Source organism: Tetrao urogallus (assembly GCF_951394365.1).
Source record: "Tetrao urogallus genome assembly, chromosome: 5".
In the NCBI taxonomy this organism is placed as follows: Eukaryota; Metazoa; Chordata; class Aves; order Galliformes; family Phasianidae; genus Tetrao; species Tetrao urogallus.
Genome location: NC_136818.1, coordinates 44713963 through 44737347, shown reverse-complemented (window position 1 = coordinate 44737347; position 23385 = coordinate 44713963). Strand labels below are relative to the sequence as shown.

The window sequence follows — 23385 nt, the reverse complement described above, 5'->3', positions numbered from 1 at the left end:
TGCTCCCCACAGCCTCTCCCAGGAGGGTGACGCAGGCCCCATCCACACAGCACAGCTCAGACACAGTGCGTGCATGCACTCTTCTCAGCAGCGACTCCAACCTCAAGAGCCACACTCAAGCAATCTCTTCCCCCAAAACTTGTCTGGAAATCCAGTGCTTTTCCAGCCCCAAAACCTCAGTAACTCCCTTTAGAAGGGCTCTTCTGAGTTTCATTTCCTGATTTGAAGAAAAGGAAAGAAAAGGAATGGGGCAAGCTGTGATACTGAGAAGGGAACAACAGCCCAAGAAAAAGAGGCAAGTGCTCCTTAAACCAATACTGGCACCAGGGAACACACACTGCAGGCCTGTGGCCTTGTTCAGCTCCGCAGTGTTCCTGTACTGCGCTCATGCTGTGCAAGCTGGAGATAGCTGCCGTGAAGATCAACTGTTCTCAGGTGCTCAGGCAGCAGATCTGGGGTGGGAGGCAGCAGAGGCGTGTAAAAAGAAAAAGCACACACCTTCTGCTCTGGTCTGCCCAGGCCTTTGGCAGCAACTCAGTGCAATCCAATATGTCCAGTACAAGGAGCAAATGGCCTGTTAGGAACAGCTCTGTGTAATGACAAAACAGCTCTGCAGCACTGACATCCCTATGTAAAAAAAAGGATAAGGCAGAAAAACTCCAAGACACCCAAGATAAGCCTTTATTTCCTCTCTCCTTTATTTTTTTTCCCCCTTTTCTCTCATTTTTTCCCCCTCCTGGGCCAATTCAGTTTCAGCACAACACTCAGAGCGGAAGCTCGGTGTTCTTTTCACAAGGAGTTGAGCTGCAGAGTCATTGTGACTGTCTCCCTAATCACAGGTGATGCAGTAGGAAGGGACTCTTGTCTCCCATGAGCACCATTACAACAGAGAGATCAGGCACGCTAGCAATGAGTTGGGAGTCCTTTATACGTCTCAGTGACATTTTCATCACCATAACTGGCCACGGGTAGAATATCCCAGGAAGCAAACCCTAAAAATAACTTCTTACAACAAGTCAGCCAGTCCCCTGGCAAAAGGGGAGGGAACACTGCTTATACATGGTTTGCACAATTCAGTTATTGCAAGAAGGACAATGAATGCCCAGACAAGCAGGAGAGAAGGAAAACAGAGGAGAAAAAGCAGGTGGTGAATTACACAACTGTTTCTCCTGCATCACCAATGACTTTCCAAAGTGGTAATCAAGAAATTGAGATTGAACTTCATAGCAAAGTCTGCCTAGATTACTCGAACATGCAGCAAGGGAGATAATCTTGCCTGTTCAGCACCAGCAGAAGCAGCAGAGCTCTCCCACAGCTGCTGTCTTTGCAGAAGAACATGGGTGCTGTTCCAAGTTACAGCCCTGCAGCTCCCCATGAGGTTTCCTGCTTTCCAGCTACCTCGCTGCAGAAACCAGAGGGTTTTTCTCCACCAGAACATCCTCAGAAACGCATCGCCGGGAACCACAAGAAATCCCACAAGAGCTCCCAGTCACAACGGGTCCACAAGCAGCCTTTCCCTGTTCTTCCTACTCCTCCAGTGAGTGGGGCTGTGATGCCAGGCAGTGAGGCACTGAGCAGCCACACAGCCATGGCTGACAAGTCCTCTGTGACACTCTGAGTCATGTGCAGAAGCTCACTGGCTCTGAATTGTAACAGGACATCCTGTATAAGAAATGAGTGTGCAGTGAAGGCGTCCTGACGGGAACGGCCCTAAGCAAACACCTGGTGAAACTGTGACAGAGAAGCAAGGAAAAGCACGACAGGATTTTCCAGTTCCGAGGCTGCTGCCCATTGTGCTTTTCCAGCTGCTGAGCATCCCATGCAGGCACAGACATGCAAACTCTGGGGGGAGGAGAGGAAGGGAGCAGTGACCATCCGCACAGTGCTGCTGCCCCTTCTCTATCCTCCTGCAGAAAGATGCCTTTGTGAGCAAGTCTGCCCAGGCTGTGCTGAGGACCCAGCTATGACTGCAGGCAGAGGGCTGGCTCACACTCGCTCCCTCTTGATTTACAGAACTTCCCTGCTAACAGCTGCATTGCAGATGAACCCTCTTAAAGTGGACATGAAGTGAGAGAGGCAGGAGGGCACAGAGCCACTCCGAAGTGCTGTGGCCACACAGACAGCTCCTCTGGCACATGGATGGTGACTGACCCCAGGAAGAGCTCCAGCTTCTCCACCTCAATCCAACTGCATACAGAGGGTCCTGAAATACACAGAAGAATCCCACCGAGGGAGTTCAGCCCTGGGCAGGAGCTTCTTCCTTATCCCCATCGCTGCTCCCAGCAAGTGCCAGCGGGTTCAGACGGAGTAGCCGGTGAGCGAGCAAGGTGAGCAGGTGGCAGGGAGGTCCTAGCAGTGCCAATTCACTGCACTGCAGGATCCAGGAATCCAGAGATAGACGGAAGAGTATAAATTCCTCTGGCTCAACAGTGCTGGAGACTTCCCTGTTCCCATTTCATCCCCCACTGCCCCTTCAGATAAGCTAACTTCATAGGTGAGATCTGAATTGCATTTTCAACGTAAGGAAGGAGTTTTCACTGTTTTTCACACAAGAAAAACCTCCACAGTTAACGGTTCATACTTCATCAGGGAGATGAGCAGGCTGAAAAGCCTGTTAGAGCCAAGGAACTTGTTGACCATTTGTGAGGTGGTGGCAGGGAAAGCTTTTGTAGCTCAGCCTCAGAACTGTGAAGATGCAGAGCATGCAGAGCCACAGGGAGTTAATACAGCATAATGCGCTTCCTTAAAGCTGGGTAACCAGCTCTGCAGCAACTGCTAGCAGCAGCCAGAGCCACCTGCACTTGTCAGCAATATTTGATAATGGTTATCAAGAAAGCAAACCACCTTGCTCCTCTTTTTTTCACATCTCTGATGCTCAGCTTCACTGCCTGCAGAAGAGAGGCATGCTGCGAGGCTCCCTGTCTGCTGCTGTTGAAGTGCTTCCACACAGAGGACGAGCTCCTCTGCACCACCACGTTAAGTGCAGGGCTAATTCAGACATAGACAGAGATGACAGCGGATCATTGCTCAGCACTAATCAGGCAACACTGAAAATTTTCAGCCGGACGACTTCCTAACAAGCAGTAGGCACAACACAATATCCTAATCTGCAGAGCTGGCGGATTCTAGCCCAGATGACATTCAGATCAGACCAAAATGGGCAGAGCTGGAAGCCACTTCTCAAGCCTGCAGTCCAAAAATCAGGAATATTTAAAGTAACACGAGATCTATGAATCACTGCTTTGACTTGCACCAAAGAAGCACATCCATCATACACTGGCTTTGTCCCTGCATTGGCACTACTTATAAACCAAAGCTGTGCAACTTTAACACTTCTAATCTCTCCGACACAATCTCAACAGAGGACATTTGATATCCATAGCTTACATGGAGAGGCCCCGAGGCAGGCAAAACTAAACTTAACACCATACCACCTCCCTGGGCATCACACAGAAAGGAGTCCTGCTTGGCATCATTGAGCCCCAGCTCAGAGCAGCCCTCCTGATGAGCTTTGGGCAGCACTGAACAGAACTTCCCTTCTTCCACATCTATTTTTTTCTTCAGCCATCATGGGCGATTTCTTGGCCCATCACCCATGAAATGTTATATGCTCTGATAAAAGGGGAGTGGAAAAAACAAGATACACATTTTCAGAATGACAGCCGCTCCACTACAGTAGAAATGCTAAGTGTATTTGGCAAGCACTGGAGACCAATACAAGAAGAGGTTTAACGAGCTGTTTTCCCTGCAAAAGCTTCCAGAGCACTCATGCTATTTGAAATGTGTATCTAATGAGTGTGGCCTAGAGAAAGCACTGGACTATCTCCCTCTCAAGTCAAATCTCAAGGCAGGTGCCTGAAAGTAGACTTCTAGCTGTAAGCACACCTGCAGGCTCAACACATGTGTCCTGGAGCAGCAGCAGCTTCACACACCAGCTATCTTCTGCTGGACAGGTAAGGAAAACCTCACCCAGAAGCGAGCCCAACTGCAAGATCCTCTGGGATTTAGGGCACATCTGGAGCAAAGTAACAGCTTCAGAAAATAAACTCCTTCAAGAGAAATCGTGGTAAAACTCACCTGCTGAGCTACCTGACGCTCAAGAAAAGGAAAGCACGATGCCTTTAAAGATTGCTAGCTCTTCTCCTTCTTTTTCACCTCAGATTTGGAGCTGCTGTGTCAGACCACTTTTCTCACTGCTTCCCTGGCATTGAGAAAACCCCCTCCTTGCTAGTCCACATCAACTGGCTGAATGCAAGTGACACTGCAGAGCAGAAGATAAAGCACCTCCAGATGCTGCTACTCCAGCAGACAAGTTGCAGCCTATCCCAGATAATTGCCTACAAGCAAGCAGGAAGTGAAGGGAGGGAAAAGAATCCTTTTCACAAACTTCCAGGATCTGGCTTAGGTGTCTTAACATCCTTGTTCTCATTCACAGCCCTTGCTCACAGGAACTGAAAAGTCCACTGGCAGTTGGCCTCATAGGAAAGACATATACAACTAATTTTGATATATATTAATTTCTCATTTCATAAATAAACATTTTTCATTAAGTTGAAGAAGCCCTTCTAGAGAGAGACTAGTTTTAATTACCATAATTCTATCTTGCTAAATCCATAGGCAAACATGTTAGGCTAATATGTGTATTGCTGGCCAGAGTATTGCTGGGCAAGATGAGGTTTGTCTCTCCCAAAGCAAACTGCAGAACGACATCCTGCAAGCTCATAGCAATGCCACGTGACACCACCTTCTGAGCGATGGGATACTGAGATGCACTGAGATGGGCACTGGGTGCAGACACTCCCATGCTCAGCTCCTTGCTCCCCAGCCAGTTCCATCCCCTAACTCTAAGTCAGTCCACATAGCAGCCAATTGGCACCAACAACAGCAGCACACAGGGGCAAGACCAGCACGAGCACTAATGGTGCTGACACGATTTTGCATCAGACACTTTTAATGACAGCAGCCTTGTACTAACAATAACACCCGTGCAGGCTGGATGGGCTCACGTTCAATAGCCTGAAACCTGCAGGCAACAACAAAGCTCAATGATTTGCACCAACTCCGACGCAGAAAAGCTCCAAGCACAAGGTAGGCAACTGCAGCTGTTTGTGGGTGTAAGGAACAAAAGAAGAGACTGATACAAGAAACAGAGTCTCTTCCCACTTTCTACTTTTCAGCTATCCAAATAATGCAAATCCTACCAGTAAAAGCAGGATGCATTCACCCCCCTCTCCAGCAGTACCCAGTGCTGGGTCTGGACGCTCAGGGGCACAGACAGCAGGAGGAATGTCTGTCCACACCCCCCCACCATTCCGGTGGCTAATGGATAGCGAGCCTGGTATTTCTCACTAGGATGCTGTCCTTCGTTAATACATCATCACCCGCCCTCCTCCCTCCCTTCCCGCCTATGAGAAAGTTTAATCCTTTGGCTCACACGCATCTGGTAAATTTTTCAGTCCCTGTTTGCCACAGTCATCATGGCAACAGCCCCCAGAGATAAGACAGCAGCACTGCCCAGCAGGCGCGGCTGCTCCCAGCTCCCACCGCCATCTCGTGTGGTCCCGCTGGCCTGCCAGAGCCATGCCTGCACCCAGCCTCCTCTCTGCGGGCACCTACTTTCCCCAGAAAGGTGTTGGAATTGTCTGTGTTTTTCTTCTACATTAACTTGATCTTCATTCCCACAGTGGCGACTGTCTTCTCCAGCACAACTCTCAGCTCAACTTCTGGGACTCTGACAGAAGCACATTAACAGCGCTTCAGGAGATGGTACGTTGGCTACCAGGGAAAAAGGAGCTTGTGTTTAACAGCTAACAAGCTCTGGCTTCTAGCACAGAGGAAAGGCTAACACCATTCTCAGGAGCAGGACAGGAGTCCAGCCTTATCCCAGTGTCCCTGCTGAGGAAACCTCAGCCATGGGGACAACAGGACACAGCCCAGAGCGTGGTGAGCTCACAACAGGAAAAACTGGATAGAAGCACCACAACAGCAGTTCACTGCTGCCAAGAGATGTGTAACTCACGCCCTCAAGAACATAACACAAAAGTGCTGAGAGTACAGTATCACGTCCATATGCATACATGCGTTCTCTAAAAGGTCATCATACTTACTCATCTTAGAGATGGGGAATTCTTCTCTTTGCCTCCGCCACAACCTGGTGAATCAGGCTCCAACACACAGAGCAGAGCCATGGTTATCTCCTCCTTTCCTGACAGGCAACAAACATTTACCAGCTCTCCTGACATCCCTCAACTATTCTCAGGGTTGTCAGGTATTCACCACTTGCACAGCCACTAGCTTCCCACATCTGCTCACTTGAAAGGTAAAAGCAACAAGGATTTTGCAGTGCCAGCTGGGAAGGAAGGAGGATGAAGCAGTATCACTAAAATTACATTTGCAGTAAAAGCATTATAGATGTCTAGAATTACTATTAATTGACATGTCAGAAAACTGAACATTCAAAATAAGCTCAAAAATGAAAACAGAAAGAAAAAGTGAACTGGGGAGAATAGGTAGAAAAAGCTACGAGGAAACAAAATCTTACAACTAAAGACTCAGTTTCCCCAGAAGGTTCAATCCATGCCCCATTATTCTTCAGCAACTCTCAGTGCTGAAAAGGCACCTTTCTAAGATGCTGCCAGGCCATTTCTTCAGAAGTGTTCTACCACTGTTCTTCAGAAATCATACAAGCAGCCACACTAGAATGCTTGAGCAGCCACAAGAGCAGTACGCAGTGATATTTAAGTAGATAGTCAATCTAAGAAGGTAAAAAAGGAACCTGCAGTCAGCCTAGTTCACAGGGCCCCAGAGGAAAGGAATGGGAAAGAAAAAAAAGAAAGCAACAAGGAACAAGCCACCACACCTGAAATCCTAGAACAGGTGACAGGCAGGAGTTAACAAAAGGGGGAAGACACCTTGGTTTTAAGGGTTACATGGCAGACAGATGGTGCTCAAAGATGGCAAAGTAGAGAGAGATTTCATTTTACACTAATGTGCTCTCCTCTTAAAAATTCACCCAGTTTACAGGGTCAGAAAGAACAAAATAGTTTACGGGAGTGGAAGAGGACAAAGCTACCACTGACCTCTCTTGAAAACAGTTGTGTTAATAATCCAACATGTCATGGAGGCTGGAAGGAGAAAAAATATATATAATCTCCAGAAATTTCTTTGCGATTCATGTATGGATCCTCTCTGGTGGTGATGGCTTTAGTACCATCCAAAGAAAGAGTTTTACGACACTGAAGTTTCCACGCTATGCTTCAGAAGTAACAACAGCCACCACCAACTCATGCACTGGGCCCTTCCTACAAGGAATTCTGGCAGCTCTGCCTGCCCCAAACATTCCGAGGGACTTCGACACCCCATTCCTCACATGAGGCACACCTGGAAATATTTCCACCATTTGCTGATCAGGGCAAATACTCTAGAACTGACAGCTTCTGGACACACACAGGAATTACTCTAATCACTACTCTGCCCCACACAAATCCAGCTTACATCATGTCAACGAGAAACCAGACTCTCGCCAAGCCCCCTTCCCCACACTCACACTGTGGCTCTGGGAGCTCCTGCCCAATCTGGGTGCCCACTGCCACCCTCCTTATTGTTAATGCCGGAAATTTAATACTCAATGTGACCACAGAAAAGGCAGACACGAGCTGAAATCCTGTCTGCTCTGTTCCAGATCCTTTATAAAATATACAGTGTAAACTGAGAGGCAACCTGGGGTAACCCCAGCCATCACTGAAATCCACAGTGGGAGGAAGCCAGCTTGTGGCTGCAGGATGAGCTGTGCTCCCACTTTTTTCACCTTCCAGCCCACCACCTCCCTTGCCGATGCTGCTCCATGTGCTCCATTACACCAAGGCAGGTGAGAAGCCAGGCTGGCCCCCTGCATTCTCCCACTCCCTGTCCCGCTTTCAACGTCCTCCTTCCAACTCCCAGCCAGGGTCTCTCCTCACACACATCCATCCTTCTCCAAGCAGCTCTCCAAGGGACCTGTCCTCCAGTGACATGTACTGGCTGAGCACCCTCCCAATGGTGTTGCAGGTTGCTGGGGAATTTTGGGACTGCAGCATATGATCCCCTCCTCACAGCTCCCTCCTCATCTTCCACCCTGCTGCACATCACTGCAGCTCATCTGTGTGCTCCCAAGACAGAGCGTCCCTCAGCCTGCTCACAGAGAGGAAAGGGGAGAAGCATGAGACACAACACAGTACTTTGTGAGTGCTTAAAGACCTGTGGTAGAAGGACAGCTCCTCTCCCACTCCAAATGACCAGACCCGATTTGGCTGCTCAGCAAGCACAGCTGGGCAGCCATAGCTTGATCTGCTGTCCTCTGCAAGAAAGAATGCTTTCCCCCAGCCCATCAAAACATGCAGGCAGAGGACACCTATCTCAGGACATTCTCGAGAGCTCAGATCTGTGACTCAGCCATCTGTGACCAGCACACTGCAGCCACACACACTCACAGCGGGCTGCAGTGCAGCTCTGTGCACAGCCAAAATCCATCACACTGGATTCCTTGAGGCTGGAGGGCAGCCCCAGAGCCCTGACCCGAGGGCAGACAGAGAGCAGTTGCAAAGTGTATCAAAGCAGAGGGTGGTGAGTGATGCTGCTAAACTTCCTTTGTAGCACACAAGCTCAATGTTTGAGCAGCCAGGAGAACTACTACTGACATCTCCAGAAAGCTGAAATCAACAACTACTCTGGAACTGAAAGCCTAGGACAAGAGAGCTGCTTAAAAACCAAACAGAAAACTGCATTAGAACCATCAAGAGTGGTTTTTTCCTGGTGAGATTTGATACACAGAAGTAATTCCCTGCTCCTCCCACAATCCACATAATCTCTTGCAGGAACAACAACAAAATAGCTGGGTAGGCTACAAATTTTCTTCTAATTTACAAATTTGGAAACATGGAAAGCAAGGAAGAAATTCCACCTTTATATTCCACTGTGCTCTTCACAGGCAAGAGCAAAGGCACAGCAGGGAGAAAGCAGCAAAGAGGTCTTACTTTCCAAATAGCTGCTTTGCATTTGTATTTCAAAAGCTGTGACAGGGGTTGAAAGATACCGATTTTCAGCAGCAAAGAAATATTAACAATATTGAGGTAATATACATAGAGGATCCCCACATATACCAAAAAAAGGGGCCAAGAATGCTGTCCTTCTGCATGCGCTGGTAAGATCATTACATATGGTTTGGTATAAACGACATGCTAAGAATTATTGCAGGATTGAGCTCTGCCTACTTCGTTCCAGAGCAGGACTATTTCTTCAAATACATTTTGGATGCATACTCTGAAAACAAGTGACAACTGGGTTTCTCCATTGCCAGCCCCACGAAACTCACTCTTACCCAAGACACCAACACCAGTCAGTCAGAACCTGGACATTTCCCTGCTGCCACTGCAGCCTCTGCTTCTCTCTCGATCATTTTGACCACTGTAAGGAATCTGATTTGCTCCCCAGGAACTGCATTCTACTTGCTAGGAATTTTTACATTGAAACAAGTACTCTGGTGACACCCACAAGATAGCTTAAAAAAAAAAAAAATAAAAATAAATAAAAATCACAGCTATTACTTCCATCTGCCCATAGCTCTCGTAAGAGCTTGGGCGTTCAGTCCCATAGGAATTTCGGATGTCTGAGGCATTATATTTCCCCATGTGCAATAACCACTGCTCTTACATACATCAGCTGAATGCTGACTAAGGTAAAGTCTGCTTCCTCTCCCTTTCCACACACATTTGGCCCCTATTTAACATCAAAGTTCTTGGCATACTCCTCACCAGGCAGTCTTAAGCATCAACACAATATAAATAATAACAAATACTTCATTACAGACCAAGTATGAATTTTAATCTAGACCAGCTCTGATTAATATGATTTAATAAAAGAGAGAACAGACATCTGAAAACTACAGACCAAAAAGAAACAAGAGACTCTCAACATCAGATTTTGTATTTTACAAAGACGAAGCTTACAAGACTGAAGTTGTTCTCTTTGCAGAGAGCAGCACCATTTGCCATCCTTGCCTTCAGAGAAGCCCCATAACAGCACCACATCTCTTCATGAGAACAGTTTTACAAGCAAGCCAAGTAACAGAATCCCTTAAACACATACCATTTACCCTTGAATGTTCCTCTTCCTCCTTCCCACCTACCTGCACCAAACTACCAAGCATTTTCCAGTCAGCTATCTATTATTTCTTCACCAAGACTCTTGAAAATCAAAGGTAACACAAAGTACAGCAAAAGGAGAGCGAGGCTTTGTTACCACTTCCCTGGACATAACCAAAGGGAAGCACTGGAAAACCAAAACTTCCAAGCAGCCGCAATGGGCTGTACTCCTCACCAGCAGCACAGTGCTGGCTCTGGAAGCAGCAGTGACTATGTCAGTTAGTTCAAATTCTGCTGGAGAAGGCACAAAACATCAAATTTAGCCATGTTTAAGTTGGAGAGGGGCAGCACACCCCTGCCCAGGAGACATTCTATTGCTGTGACCCTGGTGCAGGACGCAGGTCTGGAGGGCTGTGGGCCCACCAGCAGGCAGGCATGCAGCCGGGTGTGCCGCAGAGCCCTGGGTGTGCATGCTGCCAGGCAGAGATGTGGCTTCCCCAGGGAGAAGAGCCAGCTCTGGGAAAGGAAGCATCAGGCAACATATAGCCAGGGCACTGCAGAATTAATGCCGTAATTCTCCTCCTGTGCAGACAGCTCTATAAAATGCCTTTCACCAAGACTTTCATTTTCAGGTTGCTGAATCGAATCTCTCTGATCACTGATTTACAGCTGCAATGTCCAAACAGCATGCATTTTTCCTTCAGTGCTTTAAGCCCTTTTCCAAGGTGAACTCACTAAGTTCCTATCAAAGCATTTAGTTCCTTTTCGTGTTAACCTCTCAAGCTATCAGCAAACACAGCTGTGTAACTGAGGAACCGATATATTCAGCTGAACTTACCATCCACTTTCGGTGGCGAATACAGGTTCTTTAGGCCTCACTGAGACTTCAAGGAAACAAGCGAGATCAGTCGCTTTTTGTTTCTGACATTCTTCCACATCAGCAGAAAGCCATTTCATTTCTTGCCTCTCCCCACAGCTGTGATCTAACTAACCAATACCTTCCTAAGGATCCATTGCCAGCTGCCGCAAGTTGGTTAGCTGAGGACCAGTTTAGTATTCTCAATCTATTTTCACTGACAGGAAGGTACGAAAACTAGAAGCTAATTCAAAACATGGCTGTATTCACCCACACATCTCCTACTTGCTGGATCATAAAACTGTCATCACCATAACACAAAATACAATTAGGATCTATATATTGCTCCCTCCGTAACTCATTAGGTGCCTAAACACTTAAAAAATGACTCCATCAGATCTGCTACTTCTGGGCTTGTGCTGGTATGTTTATGAATTTTGTTTCAGTGCTATTACCCTGCAGTTTTTTGCCATTCTCTTATCTCCAGTGCTAATTTCAGTATCATCTCCTCTGCATAGAAACAACTTTTCCCTTGCAATCAGTTTCTCAAGCCAATTCCTTCCTTCCCTGAAGTGCCTTGTCACCACTCACACTGAGAAGATGGCTCTCCTGAACTTTTTGTCCTCACTACAGAATGGTCAGGGAATATGGCAAAGAAAACACAGCATTAGTGGCCATCAGCAAAGCAGAGATACCTTCCAAACCTTTCCCATACTGAGCTGAAGAGATTGGATATGTCACCTTCACAAGCGGCCACTGACGTGACCATGGAGGGGCCACAAAATCACTCAGGATCTGCTGCCACCACCCAAACAACACACAGCCACACCAGCTGGTTCCCAACGTGACTTCATTCAGGCTAGGTATACTGAAACAACAAATCATCAGGTGTACCTCCACAAGGCACAGGTGTGGGGCAGTCAGCCTTCTCACCCTGGCACTTTCTGCTTCTGATACTACTTCTCTGTGTGACTGCAGTAAATGAAAATTCTTTGCCACTCATCAAGCCATCTCATGCTCTTATCATTGCAGTTCATATTTTGGTGCAAGAGAAAATGGATATTCCTTTTTCTCCTCTTTTTTAGGCAAAAACATTTCACTTATAAATCATTTATAAAAAAATCCTCCCCACCTCCTTATGCCTTCCATTTCTCCGTTTACCCCCTTGATAATCCATTTATTCAGCTGGCAGGACAGACAGGGGCCTAACACACCCATTTTGTCAAATCTGAATGGCCTCTAAGGACTGAGATCTTCTGGAAACATTCTCGTCTGGCATCTCAACTTGTTGAACTCTGCTTTCAACATCCTCTACTATAACTCAGTTGCTCTTGTCCTTTTGGAGAAGGGGAACCTCATGGAAAGAACTCCAACCCCTGCAAAGGATCCCCCATGCATTAGGAGAATACACTCCCTACACAAGCGAATACACCACCTTCTGTGTGTACACATACCTCTGGGAATTGGGAAACCAGCAGCTTAGGAGAAAAGCTAAGGTTGTTTCTCCTTAAAACAGCAGTCTAGTTTCAGCTTTTAGAAACCCTGGAGCTGAAGAATGCAAGCAACACTTGTTCTAATTCATCAAGAAGTCGAATTCATTAGATTGCCCCATGCAGCCTATTTCTGCCTTAGGAGGCAAACCTGTTAGTGCCCAAACTCCTTCCATGTAAGTGCCATACAACAGGAACAAGGTATATAGCATTCTTCCTTCAAACAAACCAACAAGCAACTCCACACCTGTTCTGGTAAGGCAGACCTCCTAGGCAGAAAGAGCGTTGCAAAATCAGTCTGTGACAATCCCCTTTACCGGGAGCAACCAGAGCGCACAAAGGCAAGTTCTCTGTAAACTCACCTCTCCTTTGGCTCACGGGAGAAAGATCCCCCAAAGAAAAAAAACCAACATCACAAAGTATCCATTTCCAGATACAAAAGATGTTCAATCATACCATGCTAACCTCCTTTTAATCTCCTCTTTGCCACATAACTCAATTACTTTGTAACAGATGCATAGTGTCCCAGACAAACAACTCCAGATCTGTTTCAACGGCGGCAAATGTTTTCTATTCACGAGAGGACCAAGAGTAGATCTGAGGCACTAACCTCTGGCTGACAACTTTTTGGTGTTGATGATTTTTGCAGCATATTCCTGTGATGAACTCTTCTTGACACATCTGCGGACCACGGAGAAGGCTCCCCTGGAAAAGAAATGAAGAGGGCAGGCGCTATGAAACAGAAAATAGGAATGTAACAGCAGCAACTTCTATCCCCAGAGTGGACTAGATTGAGGACGGTACAGAAGACACAGAGGAGGGAAACAACACACGGGAATCCAATGGACAGTGCATGCTGCCTGCTGAGCAAATCAGACCTGGTACATACGGCACTCAAGCGCCCGCCTGAAGATGCCTCAAGCCCCCTCACAGACAGAACAGCAACACTGGGGAGGGAGAGCACACAGGCACAGGGACAGAGCACGCGGGGACTGATGAGTGGAAGACAAGCAGCCCGGAATGATGTGGCAAACAGCAGCCGTGAGCCCATCTCCCAAAGACAGTGGCCCCAGCAGCTACATCAGACAACCGGGATGCACTCTGCCCACGTTTGAGTGCTCGGTCACAAATCCCTGCACCATCTGGCAGGAGGTACTGGCTCCCTTCCATCTGTCTACCCACCTGAAAAGGGGATAAGCATGTACCTATGAATGGAGTGAGTAGGAAGCTACGAGGCTTCGTACATTTTCTCAAGCTGGAACTATTGATATTATTACAACTACTCCAAAGAGCCACTCGGAGAAGAGGTCTGAGAGAGAGGGAAGAAGGATTTCTGTGAGGAAAAAAGAGATAATACAACAGAGACCAAGGTGAAAAGACAGGGACTCAAAGTCTGCAGGACTACACAGATGAGCTCTCAGTGCTGTCCCTTCTTTAAAAAGAACAAAAAAACAGGGTGGGAAAAGAATAACAACTGGCTTAACAAGAAAGGTTTGGAAAGGAGAAAAGGACAAATAAGAGAAAGCAGGGAGATAATTCCAAGTTCATTTAGAACAGGAATGTAATCCCACGTTCACGGACAAACGGACATATGTAGCTATAAGAAATGGGATCAGGAGCTGTGCAGCGGCCCCACGCAGCCCTGCAGCCGGGCTGACACGGCTCGAATCCTCCCGACACTGCAGTTCTGTCCCTGCTTCCCCTTCCTCAACCTCTACCTACAAAGCAGCGCGCAGCAGTGGGAGCGCGGGGCCCGGGCTCGGTGACACACAGCCGCAGCGGCGCGGGGAGGGACGGGGACAGGGAGAGCCGCAGCAGAGCCCGGCAGCTGGTGCAGGAAGGGAGGGAGCGGGGAGCAGCGGCACCGGGAAGCGACGTCCCCGCGATCCCGCCCCGGCTGCCCCCGCGCTGCCTCCCTGCCCCTCCAGGTCCCCCGCGAAGCCCTGCGCTAGGGTGCAGCAGCAGGTCTGCCAATGCGGAGACAAGTGCGGAGGGAGGAGGAAGGGCGAAGCGCCGTGCAGCAGCACCTGGTCCTTTCTCAGGGACAAGGAAGTGGGGTCGAAAGCATCGCTGAACGGCGGGGACGGTGCCGCGTCCCGGCGCAGAACGCCTGGAGGGAGCGGCACCGTGCGGCGGGGAGCAGCACCGGGCCGGGGAGGGCAAGGGGGGAAGAGAGGAAGTGCCGGGGTGCAACAGGAGCGCGCAGCCCGAGGCAGGCGGCGGGGACCGGCAGCGGTTCTGCCGGGGCAGCAGGGCTCGGAGAGGAGGATTACGGCGACTAATCTCCCTCCTCCCGCTCCTCGCGAAGAGCCGAAAAGCGGCTCCGGGCCGCGCCGGCAGCTGCCGCGGCGGGCGGGCGGGCGGCGGGGCGCGCGGCGGGCTCCGTACTTGCCAAGCTCCTCGTAGAGCTGGTACTCGTCGGTGAAGCGGGTGCACGTTGCCGTGGTGGCCATGTTCGGGCTGCGGAGGCTCAGCGCCGCTGGGGCATGGGGCGGGCGACCGGGACGGGCCGGGACGGGCCGGGACGCGCGGCTGGGCGGCCTCCCTCCGGGCTCGGCGGGGCGGCGCGGGCTCCCCCCGCGCCCGGCTCGGCGCTCCCCGCTCCGCCGTGCACAGTCACCGCTCGCCGGGGAGGGGAAGGAGGCAGAGCCTGGCCAGCACCGCGAGAACTGGCTCGGAGACACCCCGCGCCGGCCCCCTCCCTCCGCCCCTCCGCCGGCCCCGGCCCGCCGCGGGGTGTGGCCGCCGGGGGCGCTCCCGGGGCCCCGCAGCGACGACGGCGCCCGCGGACTGCGGGCGGGGCGCGGCCGCCCCCCCCCGGGGTGCGGCGGGCACTGCAGTCGGCGCTCCCGCCCCGCGTCGAGGGCGGGCGGACTGCGGCGGCACCCCCGGCGCCGGGCTGCGCCGCGAGGCCGAGAGAGGGGCCCGGCCCGGTCTCCCGTCCTGGCGGCACCGCGCGGGGCTCCGCCGGCAACCGGCCGGGGCGAGAAGGGCCGCGGCCGGAGCGACTTCCTGCGCGCGGCGGGAGGGGAGGGCCGGGAGGCGGCCGCCCCGCGGGGAGGAGGAAGAGGAGCGGAGAGCGAGGAAGAAGGCGCCGAGCGGGGCGGCCGCGTTCCCGGCGGGAGGGGAAAGCGGAACGCCGGGGCGCGGTGCCGCTAAGTCGGGCCCCGGGAAGCAGCGGCGGGTGGGGCGGTACGCGCGGAGCGGGTGCGGCGGCGCTCACACGTGCGTGCCGGGCGTTGTGCTCTGGGACGCGGCCGCGGAAGGCAAACAGAAACAGTCAGCCTTCGGCAGCAAAGGGAAACAAACCAGGCTCTGTTCTGTCTCTACTAGCGTTCCGTTGGAGAGCGTCGGCTGCAGCGCCTTTATAAGCAAGTTTATTTTCACCTCTTATTTAAGAGAGTCTGCCTCAGCCGGAACGCTTGCCAAATCTGCTTAATATGCACGTTTATATAGGGCAGCCGCTGATCAGGCAGAGGGAAGGGCTGCTCCGGCCTCCCGCGTGCCCAGCAGCGCAGCCTCTGTCGGGAACAGAGACAGATGAACGAACCGTAAGCCAGGAGCGGCATTAAACTGGTCTGAAAATGAAAAGTACCGTGTAAGTACCCTGCATTAGCGCTCTATAACTGGACTCGGAAATCGTCATGTTATTCAATCACGTGGAAAGCGGTGACGGCAGCTGGCAGCATCCTCCCCAGCCCCAGGTCAGAGCAGCCAGCCCCATGCTGCAAAGTCTGCACCCGAGTGATGCAGTGGGGAAAGATTCAACTTGCCTATGCAGAAAGTAGAGAGGGAAAGTAGGACAATACAACAGTAACGTTACAACAAAGCAATACTTCTAGAAGGTGATTATGAAACGACAGCATTCTGCGTCTTGTACCATGCCAGCATTGGAACCTGCTGAGCTAGCAGAATAATTCAGAGGAGGAACAAATGATCTAACCAACAGGTGCCGCTCAGTGAGTAGCGCTAGTCCTGAGCTGAAGGTGCTCGGGCAGCCTCCTGCAGCCCACCCGTTACTCTAGCAGAAGAGCTGTAGATGAGGAGGAAAGCTGACTGCCTGATTCACGCTCCCCTCCCCACGGGAGGGACCAGCAGAGAAGAATATGCAGAGCCCAGCTGGAAGAAACTTGGGGCAGTGGTGGCCAACATTGCTGCTAGGCAGCCTGCAGCGCACTTGCACCGTCCAGAATGACATTATCTGCTGGTTGTATGGGGAAGTCAAGCTGTCACACTTGCGGTGTGGTTGTGATGTGGTAGTCAAGAGAAGCATAATCCAGTCCCCTATGTAAAAAATGTGCGGGTGCACAGAAACAGGACCCTATTCTGCTCTTGACTCTTCCTCAATGCAAAAGGTGGGAGATGGGTGTCTGAGAACAGATTTTAGCACACTGAACGGCCAGAGGGAGAGAATGTAAGCTTTCGTTCTCCTACAGACGGGTAAGATGATGAAGATGGAAACAGACAGGAGGCACACAAAGAAATACAGTACCAAGAGAGGTTTACCTAAAGCTGTGTATAATTGTGAGTGAGATTCTGCCAGTCGGAGCACACGCTCATGATGGTGCAGGTAATAGGCAGGGTGTAAGAGGTTTGCTTCCAGAAAAGGCTGCACCTTTCTTGTGTTACTCATGATGAAAGTAATGCATGGAAGCAGGGAGATTTGTAATTCTTAGGATTTAATTGGGACCTTGTAAAACAAATAGCAGATGAGATAGTTACAGTAGGAAAGCAGAAAGAATGTGTAAATGTGTAACAAAAGAAAAACCGCTCCAAGAGTAGCATGTGGAAATACAGGAAAGTGCTGGATGTTTATCTGGCTTCAAAATGTGTTTTACTGCATACACTTGAGGACTCTAAACAAGTCTGACCAAGTTATCATCTATGCACTTCACCAGACACTCAAGTGAAGGCAGCTCCTATCCTAGAGGACTCCTTGAGGACTCCTGGTTTGAAAATGGTTCAACTGGATTTAAAGACTGCTCTGGGGAAAAGTACCCCATGATATTTAAGAATCCTCAGTTGTGGGGGTCTCATAATGTATGAAATGTAAAAAAAGGAAGATGGGAGAGGAAGTTTCTTATCTTGAAGCGCTACAAGTAAAAGTGAGGTCTGGCAATGAGAAAGGGAAGAGAGAAATGAGTAGAAAGAAAAGCTAACCACGTGTTATGCATAGCAAGAGCTATAAGAACAGATTGCTAACTGAGAAACTTGTGTCAAGCGAGAAGTGGGATATGAATTGAGTGACAGACTTGATTAAACCAAATACTGAGTGGGAGACAAAGTTATGGGAGTTGAGTTTTCAAAAGCAATGTAGACAAAATGAAGCAGGAGGGGGGGGTGGCAATATGGATGAGAGAGTATTATGTCAACAGAAAGAAATATTGATGCTCTGGCTGACATAGCAGTCTATTCAAACTGAGAATAAAACTGCAAACGGGTGAATCTTGAATTATGCCTGAGCAGAATTATCTCACAGAGGCTGGAAAATATATGTCTGAACAGTAAGAAATGTTCTTGAGACAGCCTCTGCAGCACTAATGGGAGATTCAGCTAATGAATAGCAAGAGATTCTGACCTCAGTTATGCAGGGATGTAATCTGGAAGTGGTGCCTTGCTTTTAGTGGGCCAGCTTCAGATTTCACGTTAGCGGAACAGTGGTTTTGGTCTCTACCTTTTGGAGTAGCACTGGTTTGCTCATACAGTACGCTGAGCTGTCAGGGATCTGTAAGAGATTAATCTGATTTTAATAACCGGAGCTGAGTAAGAGGCACTAAAGAAAGTAAGTAAAATACAAAGGATTTAATGCAAAGCCCATGGGCATAAATGGACATTTCCTCTGATGTTAATGGATTTTGGATCAGGCCCCATCTGTTCATGGAGCCTAAGGTCAGCTTTGGCATGTTGAAGAATGTCTGTGGGAAGGCAACAACACAAAAGCGTTGGTCTTTAGGGAAGCGGAGTGAAGACTACAAAATGAGTTCACAGAAACTAACTGGAATTCAACCTGCAGTGGAAAATGGGAAGTACAGCATTTAACCACTGCAGAAGCTGCAGGATAGCCTTTTCATCAAGGCTAAATGAGCCAAAGGGCAGCATGTGTTAGTGTGCTGAGCGGAGCAGTGCTGACTGGTGCCACATATGAAGAAATTAGCAAAAATAAAGGACCTGAGAAGAATGGGTCGAGATAGAAAGCAGTTTCGGAAGGCAAGAAGTAAAAAAAGCAAGAAAGCAAAAAAAATGCAATGAGTGGGCATTTTTAAATACGATTGTTCTGTTTTTCTCTTGTTAGCGGAGGGTCCTTCAAGGAACTGAGTCATTTTTCTTCTCAGCCTCTGCTGTCCAACTTGTCTGCTCAGAGTGAGCAATTCCAGGGCACTCTTATCTCTCACAGGGCGCTTACAGGACATAAAACTCAACCTGCCCTGCTCTTACATGAGGCTTTCTGGTGCTACCAAAACAACTGAACAACCGCTAACAACTACAAAGCGAAACACTGAGACTCCCTGAATTTGATGAAATATGGCATCATCTTAAAAGGAGGAATATTTTGGCAGGCAGAGGAGAGGAAAGTGTTAAAATTCTTTTTATGAAGCAAAAATACTTTGCTTCTGACTTCAGAGTACACAGCGTTACCTTGATGAAACATTACCATGACTGGCAATGTATTTACAGACATGTATGCAGGAAAAAATTAACTTGTTTTCATAGGTGATTGTACATGTTGGCTATACTACACAAGATCTCTCAAGTAATAAAAGCGTGACTTAAGTGTTTACTGAGTATCTACCAGAAAAATCAGGTTCCTTTAACGTCTGTGGTTGTTCTGTTCCTTCTTTTAAATGGAGGTTCACTTGGTACTTCTAAAAAATCATGATTTAGATGATTTGTAGGTGTAGCTGACAAAAATAAAAAGTAGTACGCATAGAAGGAAGGATGCAAAAAGGAACTTTTTGTGAGTTAATATAAAATTTATATTTGAAATAAACAGATTCTAGAGTTCTGGAAAGATACAAACATTAAATTACTGTATTAGCGCAGACTATTCAGCCATCCATCTAGTTTAATGTCTTGTCTTCAGTAGTGACCTATTCCAGATGATAGATGTGAGGGAGGGAGAACAGGAGGGGATGAGGGGAAGACAGAGGAGAAGAAAGGAAAGGAATCAGAATAAACCAACGCAGAGATCTGTACCAGCCACCTGCGCACTGCGCACAGATTGATTAGTGGCTTTCCTCCTGACCCCAGGCTGATGATCAAAATATGCCCTGAAGCACAAGGATTGGTAGCCCCTGTAATTTTGATCCTAGCTTGTGTCAGTGCGTACGACATTCTGTTTCATGTCAATGCCTAATCCTTTCTGATTCTTACTAAGCTATTTAAGTCAATAATATCCCATGGCACCGAGTGTCGCATGTTAATTATGTGGCTCATAAAACATACAACCTGATATCACTGCAAATTTGTTCTATTTTAATGTCATAGAGAGCTCTCTGCTGTATCCGTGCTGAGGGGCTCAGGCAAAGGAAGGGGCAGCAGTGTCCCAGCAGGGTCTCTGCATCTGGGTGCCCACCAGCAGGCTGCACGTGCATGCTGCTGGCCTGCCTCTGCTTCCCCACTTCTGCTGGTGACTCACAGGGACTCCTGCCTTGACCTCCCTGGGATATTTGCAAGCCACAGAGACAGGAGGTATTTTACTTCTCAGCTTTTAGTGCTTGAGACTTTGGATTTCAAAAGCACTGCTAAGGTCTCCATCAATGAAAGGGAAGCATTCAGTATACAATCAGCTAACTTAACTGCCATACACTCATTCCACCAGTTTTTTCTTTGGTGCCTTGTCCTACCTTTTCTGAGGGCTCAATCTCAGGTTTATTGACCAGTTTCACAAAGTTCTAGATTCCTGCACAAGACCAAGACAAAGCTTTGTGGAAGGGAATACATGCAAAGTCCTGAAGACCTGCAGACCCATATAGAAGGGGCATCAGCAGCCTCATTTTGTCTTTCTCATCTCCCTGAAACCCAAGTCCACCCAACTCCACCCTGGGCTCTGTGAGCTACACAAGAGAGGCCTTTCCAACTTCCTCTTTGCAACTCTTTGCTAGAGAACCACCAATGTCTGAATACAATGTCCACTGGCTCCTTTTCTAACTGATCACTTCCATGACATATTTATGCTTTTATGATTTCTTTCAACTATCCTTTTAAATGTATGAATTGGATTTCACAAAAAACTCCACTGAGGATTACAGAAATTAGGCCTGTGTTCTGAGCAACACGAACAGTTTCCTCTATTTCTGTATCTACAGCAACATTAATAATACTACACTCAAAGAATTCCAAGTTTTCATCCCTACCGTCTTTAAAATGGCCAATGTCAGTTGTTAATCATGTGAAGAGCAGGATTTTCCACCATCTATACAGAAATGAGATCACATTCTATAAATTCATCTAATAATTATCCAGTAACAGTTAAAAAAAGCAGTTAACACCACCCTCAGATGGCCTTAGGTTCAACAAGTTTAGTGCCTGCCATCTCCCTTGGTGGGTGGACAACAGAGAAGCAGATTGTCCTGCCACATGAGAGCTCTCGTGTTGCTACATGAGAGCAAATGAACAGACCTGTATGTCCATTGCTGGATGCAGCTTCATAGTGTCTAGAAATCTCTGCTGTCACTAAAGGGTTACTATGCTGGTATACAATAGTGGGGAAACATCTTGAACATTCATTTGAATATGGCCATTGCCATGGAATGTCCAGGGTCTATTTTAAGATACACGCTGTTTGTTTAAACAGGATTGCTGGCTGTTACGTAAAGGATGAACACAGATTCCCCCTATATCCCAGATATCTCCTTCAACTTAAAATACTGTATGAGATTATCCATATCCCATACTGAATGGTACCGATTACCAGATGAATGAATACTGGCTACTAATGCTATGTCTTGGGGTGGGGTCTCCCTCTTTTTTTTTAAATAGGTCTCTGTCCAAGAGAACAGTAATCCTGCTGAAAAGATGATGGATTGACAGCCCCGATGAGCTGAAGGCTGTCTTACAGCAGTGAGAAGAATATGCACAGCAACTCCCTCGTTGCTGTGGGTCACCCATAACCAAAAGGAATGAGAAAAGAGCAGTGTGGTTTCTGTGGATCAGCCCATCATTGCCATCTATTCCTACTGCTAAAAAGAGTTCAATTTAGTGCCAGCTACAACAAATTTTGTTTCTTCGCTTTTTAAAATGGAGAGTAGATCACTGAGAACACTTCCAATTTAACTCTCACCACTGAAGTCATCGTAATGTTTGCCCATTACAAGCTAATTAAATTAAACTCAGAGTCAAACTGCATATATTTCATGCCATCAATCTTGTAACTCCTTCCTCTTGACATCTCAGTTATATTTATGGCACAGTCTTTGGGGAGATACTGAACTTTTTCCATGAAATTCTCAGTTAGGTCTGGTTATAAATGGCTGTGGATCATCACAGCCTCTTTGACCACTGGGAAACGCAAAGCAGTGCACATCCACATCACAGTCCTCTCTGCCACAACTGGCACAAACTGGCCCCTCCTGTCATTCTCAGGAAGTCAAGGTTTACAATCTGTGCTTTTCCTGCCATCACCAGGCAGAAGTTCTTTCAATTCAGGACAAAGGAGAGAAGGGTGTATTTTCAGTACCAGAGGCTGTAGCAGAAGGACACAAGAATAGATGCAGAAGTGGTCAGTCTCCAAAGTATTTTGCCATTACTGTCACCAGCACTAAACTCTCAGGTAACACCTGTTAACATAAAATACTGGTTGTCATTTACTTTATTTTATTTTTGAATCCTCTTGCTTCATCTCCTTACTTCACTCAGTAACTGTTCAAATATGACTGATATTTAAGCCTCCCTGCCATAAAACAGCCAGATTAACATTTATGCATAGTTTAAAAAAATAAACACTATAACCAAAATTGCCTGAATGTTTATTTCAGGGCAGAGATGGCTCACAGGACTCTTCAAAGAACATTGGCAGCAATTTCCTACCCTGAGTAATGTAAATTAATTAACACACACATCCTGTTTAACATCAAAAGAAAATCTGGCTCCAAAGAACAATCCAAAAGAGAGGGCCTGTGGTGTTTACAAACACAGCCCAAGCCAACAAATGCAGAAAAGGGTATTTGGGAACCACAGCAGAGCCTCCACCCAGTAGCTGGACTCTCCTTTCTCCCCAGGGTTCAGATCTCCCTGTGCGTGAGAAGGCATGCAGTGAGAAAGAGGGGCCCCATTTCCCAGCCACAGTAACAGTAAAGCAGCAATTTATGCTCTCTCCATTAACAACCACAAAACCTGTAGGAATAAGTGAAGCAAATCCCAGCTCACAATGACAGAAATGAGGCAAAGAAGGACAGTGCCCCTCTCATGACCCCACAGTGCAGCAACTGGAAGGGCAGGACCCAGCTTGTTCCTCCAGCACAAACTGACACAGGCACTTCCCCATGGATGCTGATTTGGGGTGAAGGTAACACAGTGGCACTGTTCTGAATCAAATGTGCAGCTCTCCCCAGATTTCTCCCCAAAACTACACCTTCAGCATGGAGTGCCATTTGCAATTAAACACTCACTCTGTTACGCTCACGTGACACTTAAGTGCAGTGGCTACAAATTTTACTGCTTCTCCTTCTGAGTGTACTTCACTCTTTGTATCTTGTTAATAAAAGTAACATGCAAAAGAAAAAAGATGGTTCTTGACAGGTAAAAAAAATTACATCCAGGATCTGTCAGTTTGGGTTGGGATCCCCATTAAGAATCTACCACTGTTAGGCTCCAGTGACACGGACTTCCTGCTTTTGAAGGGCAGACAGCAAATACACCTGACTTTGCTGAAACACAAATATTTGCACATTAAAAAGTCCTCAAAATTTTAAAGGGATTTCTA

At 48.0% G+C, this 23385-nt stretch overlaps 1 protein-coding gene across 12 annotated transcripts in view; it reads right to left on the bottom strand.

The window, feature by feature from the left end:
* CAMK2G (calcium/calmodulin dependent protein kinase II gamma) overlaps window positions 1–14917 on the bottom strand; it is a gene marked incomplete at both ends in the record, with an annotated part of 106929 nt that extends 92012 nt beyond the window's left edge. For 10 of the 12 annotated variants that reach the window (XM_079536068.1, XM_079536069.1, XM_079536072.1 and 7 more), the window contains 2 exons: window positions 13075–13169; window positions 14853–14917. In XM_079536068.1, the coding sequence (XP_079392194.1) occupies window positions 13075–13169; window positions 14853–14917 (160 nt within the window). Of the gene's footprint in view, window positions 1–10346; window positions 10410–13074; window positions 13170–14852 lie in introns of all 12 variants that reach the window. The other 2 variants (XM_079536063.1, XM_079536071.1) reach the window with 2 other exon arrangements.
* Window positions 14918–23385: the final 8468 nt, after the last annotated feature.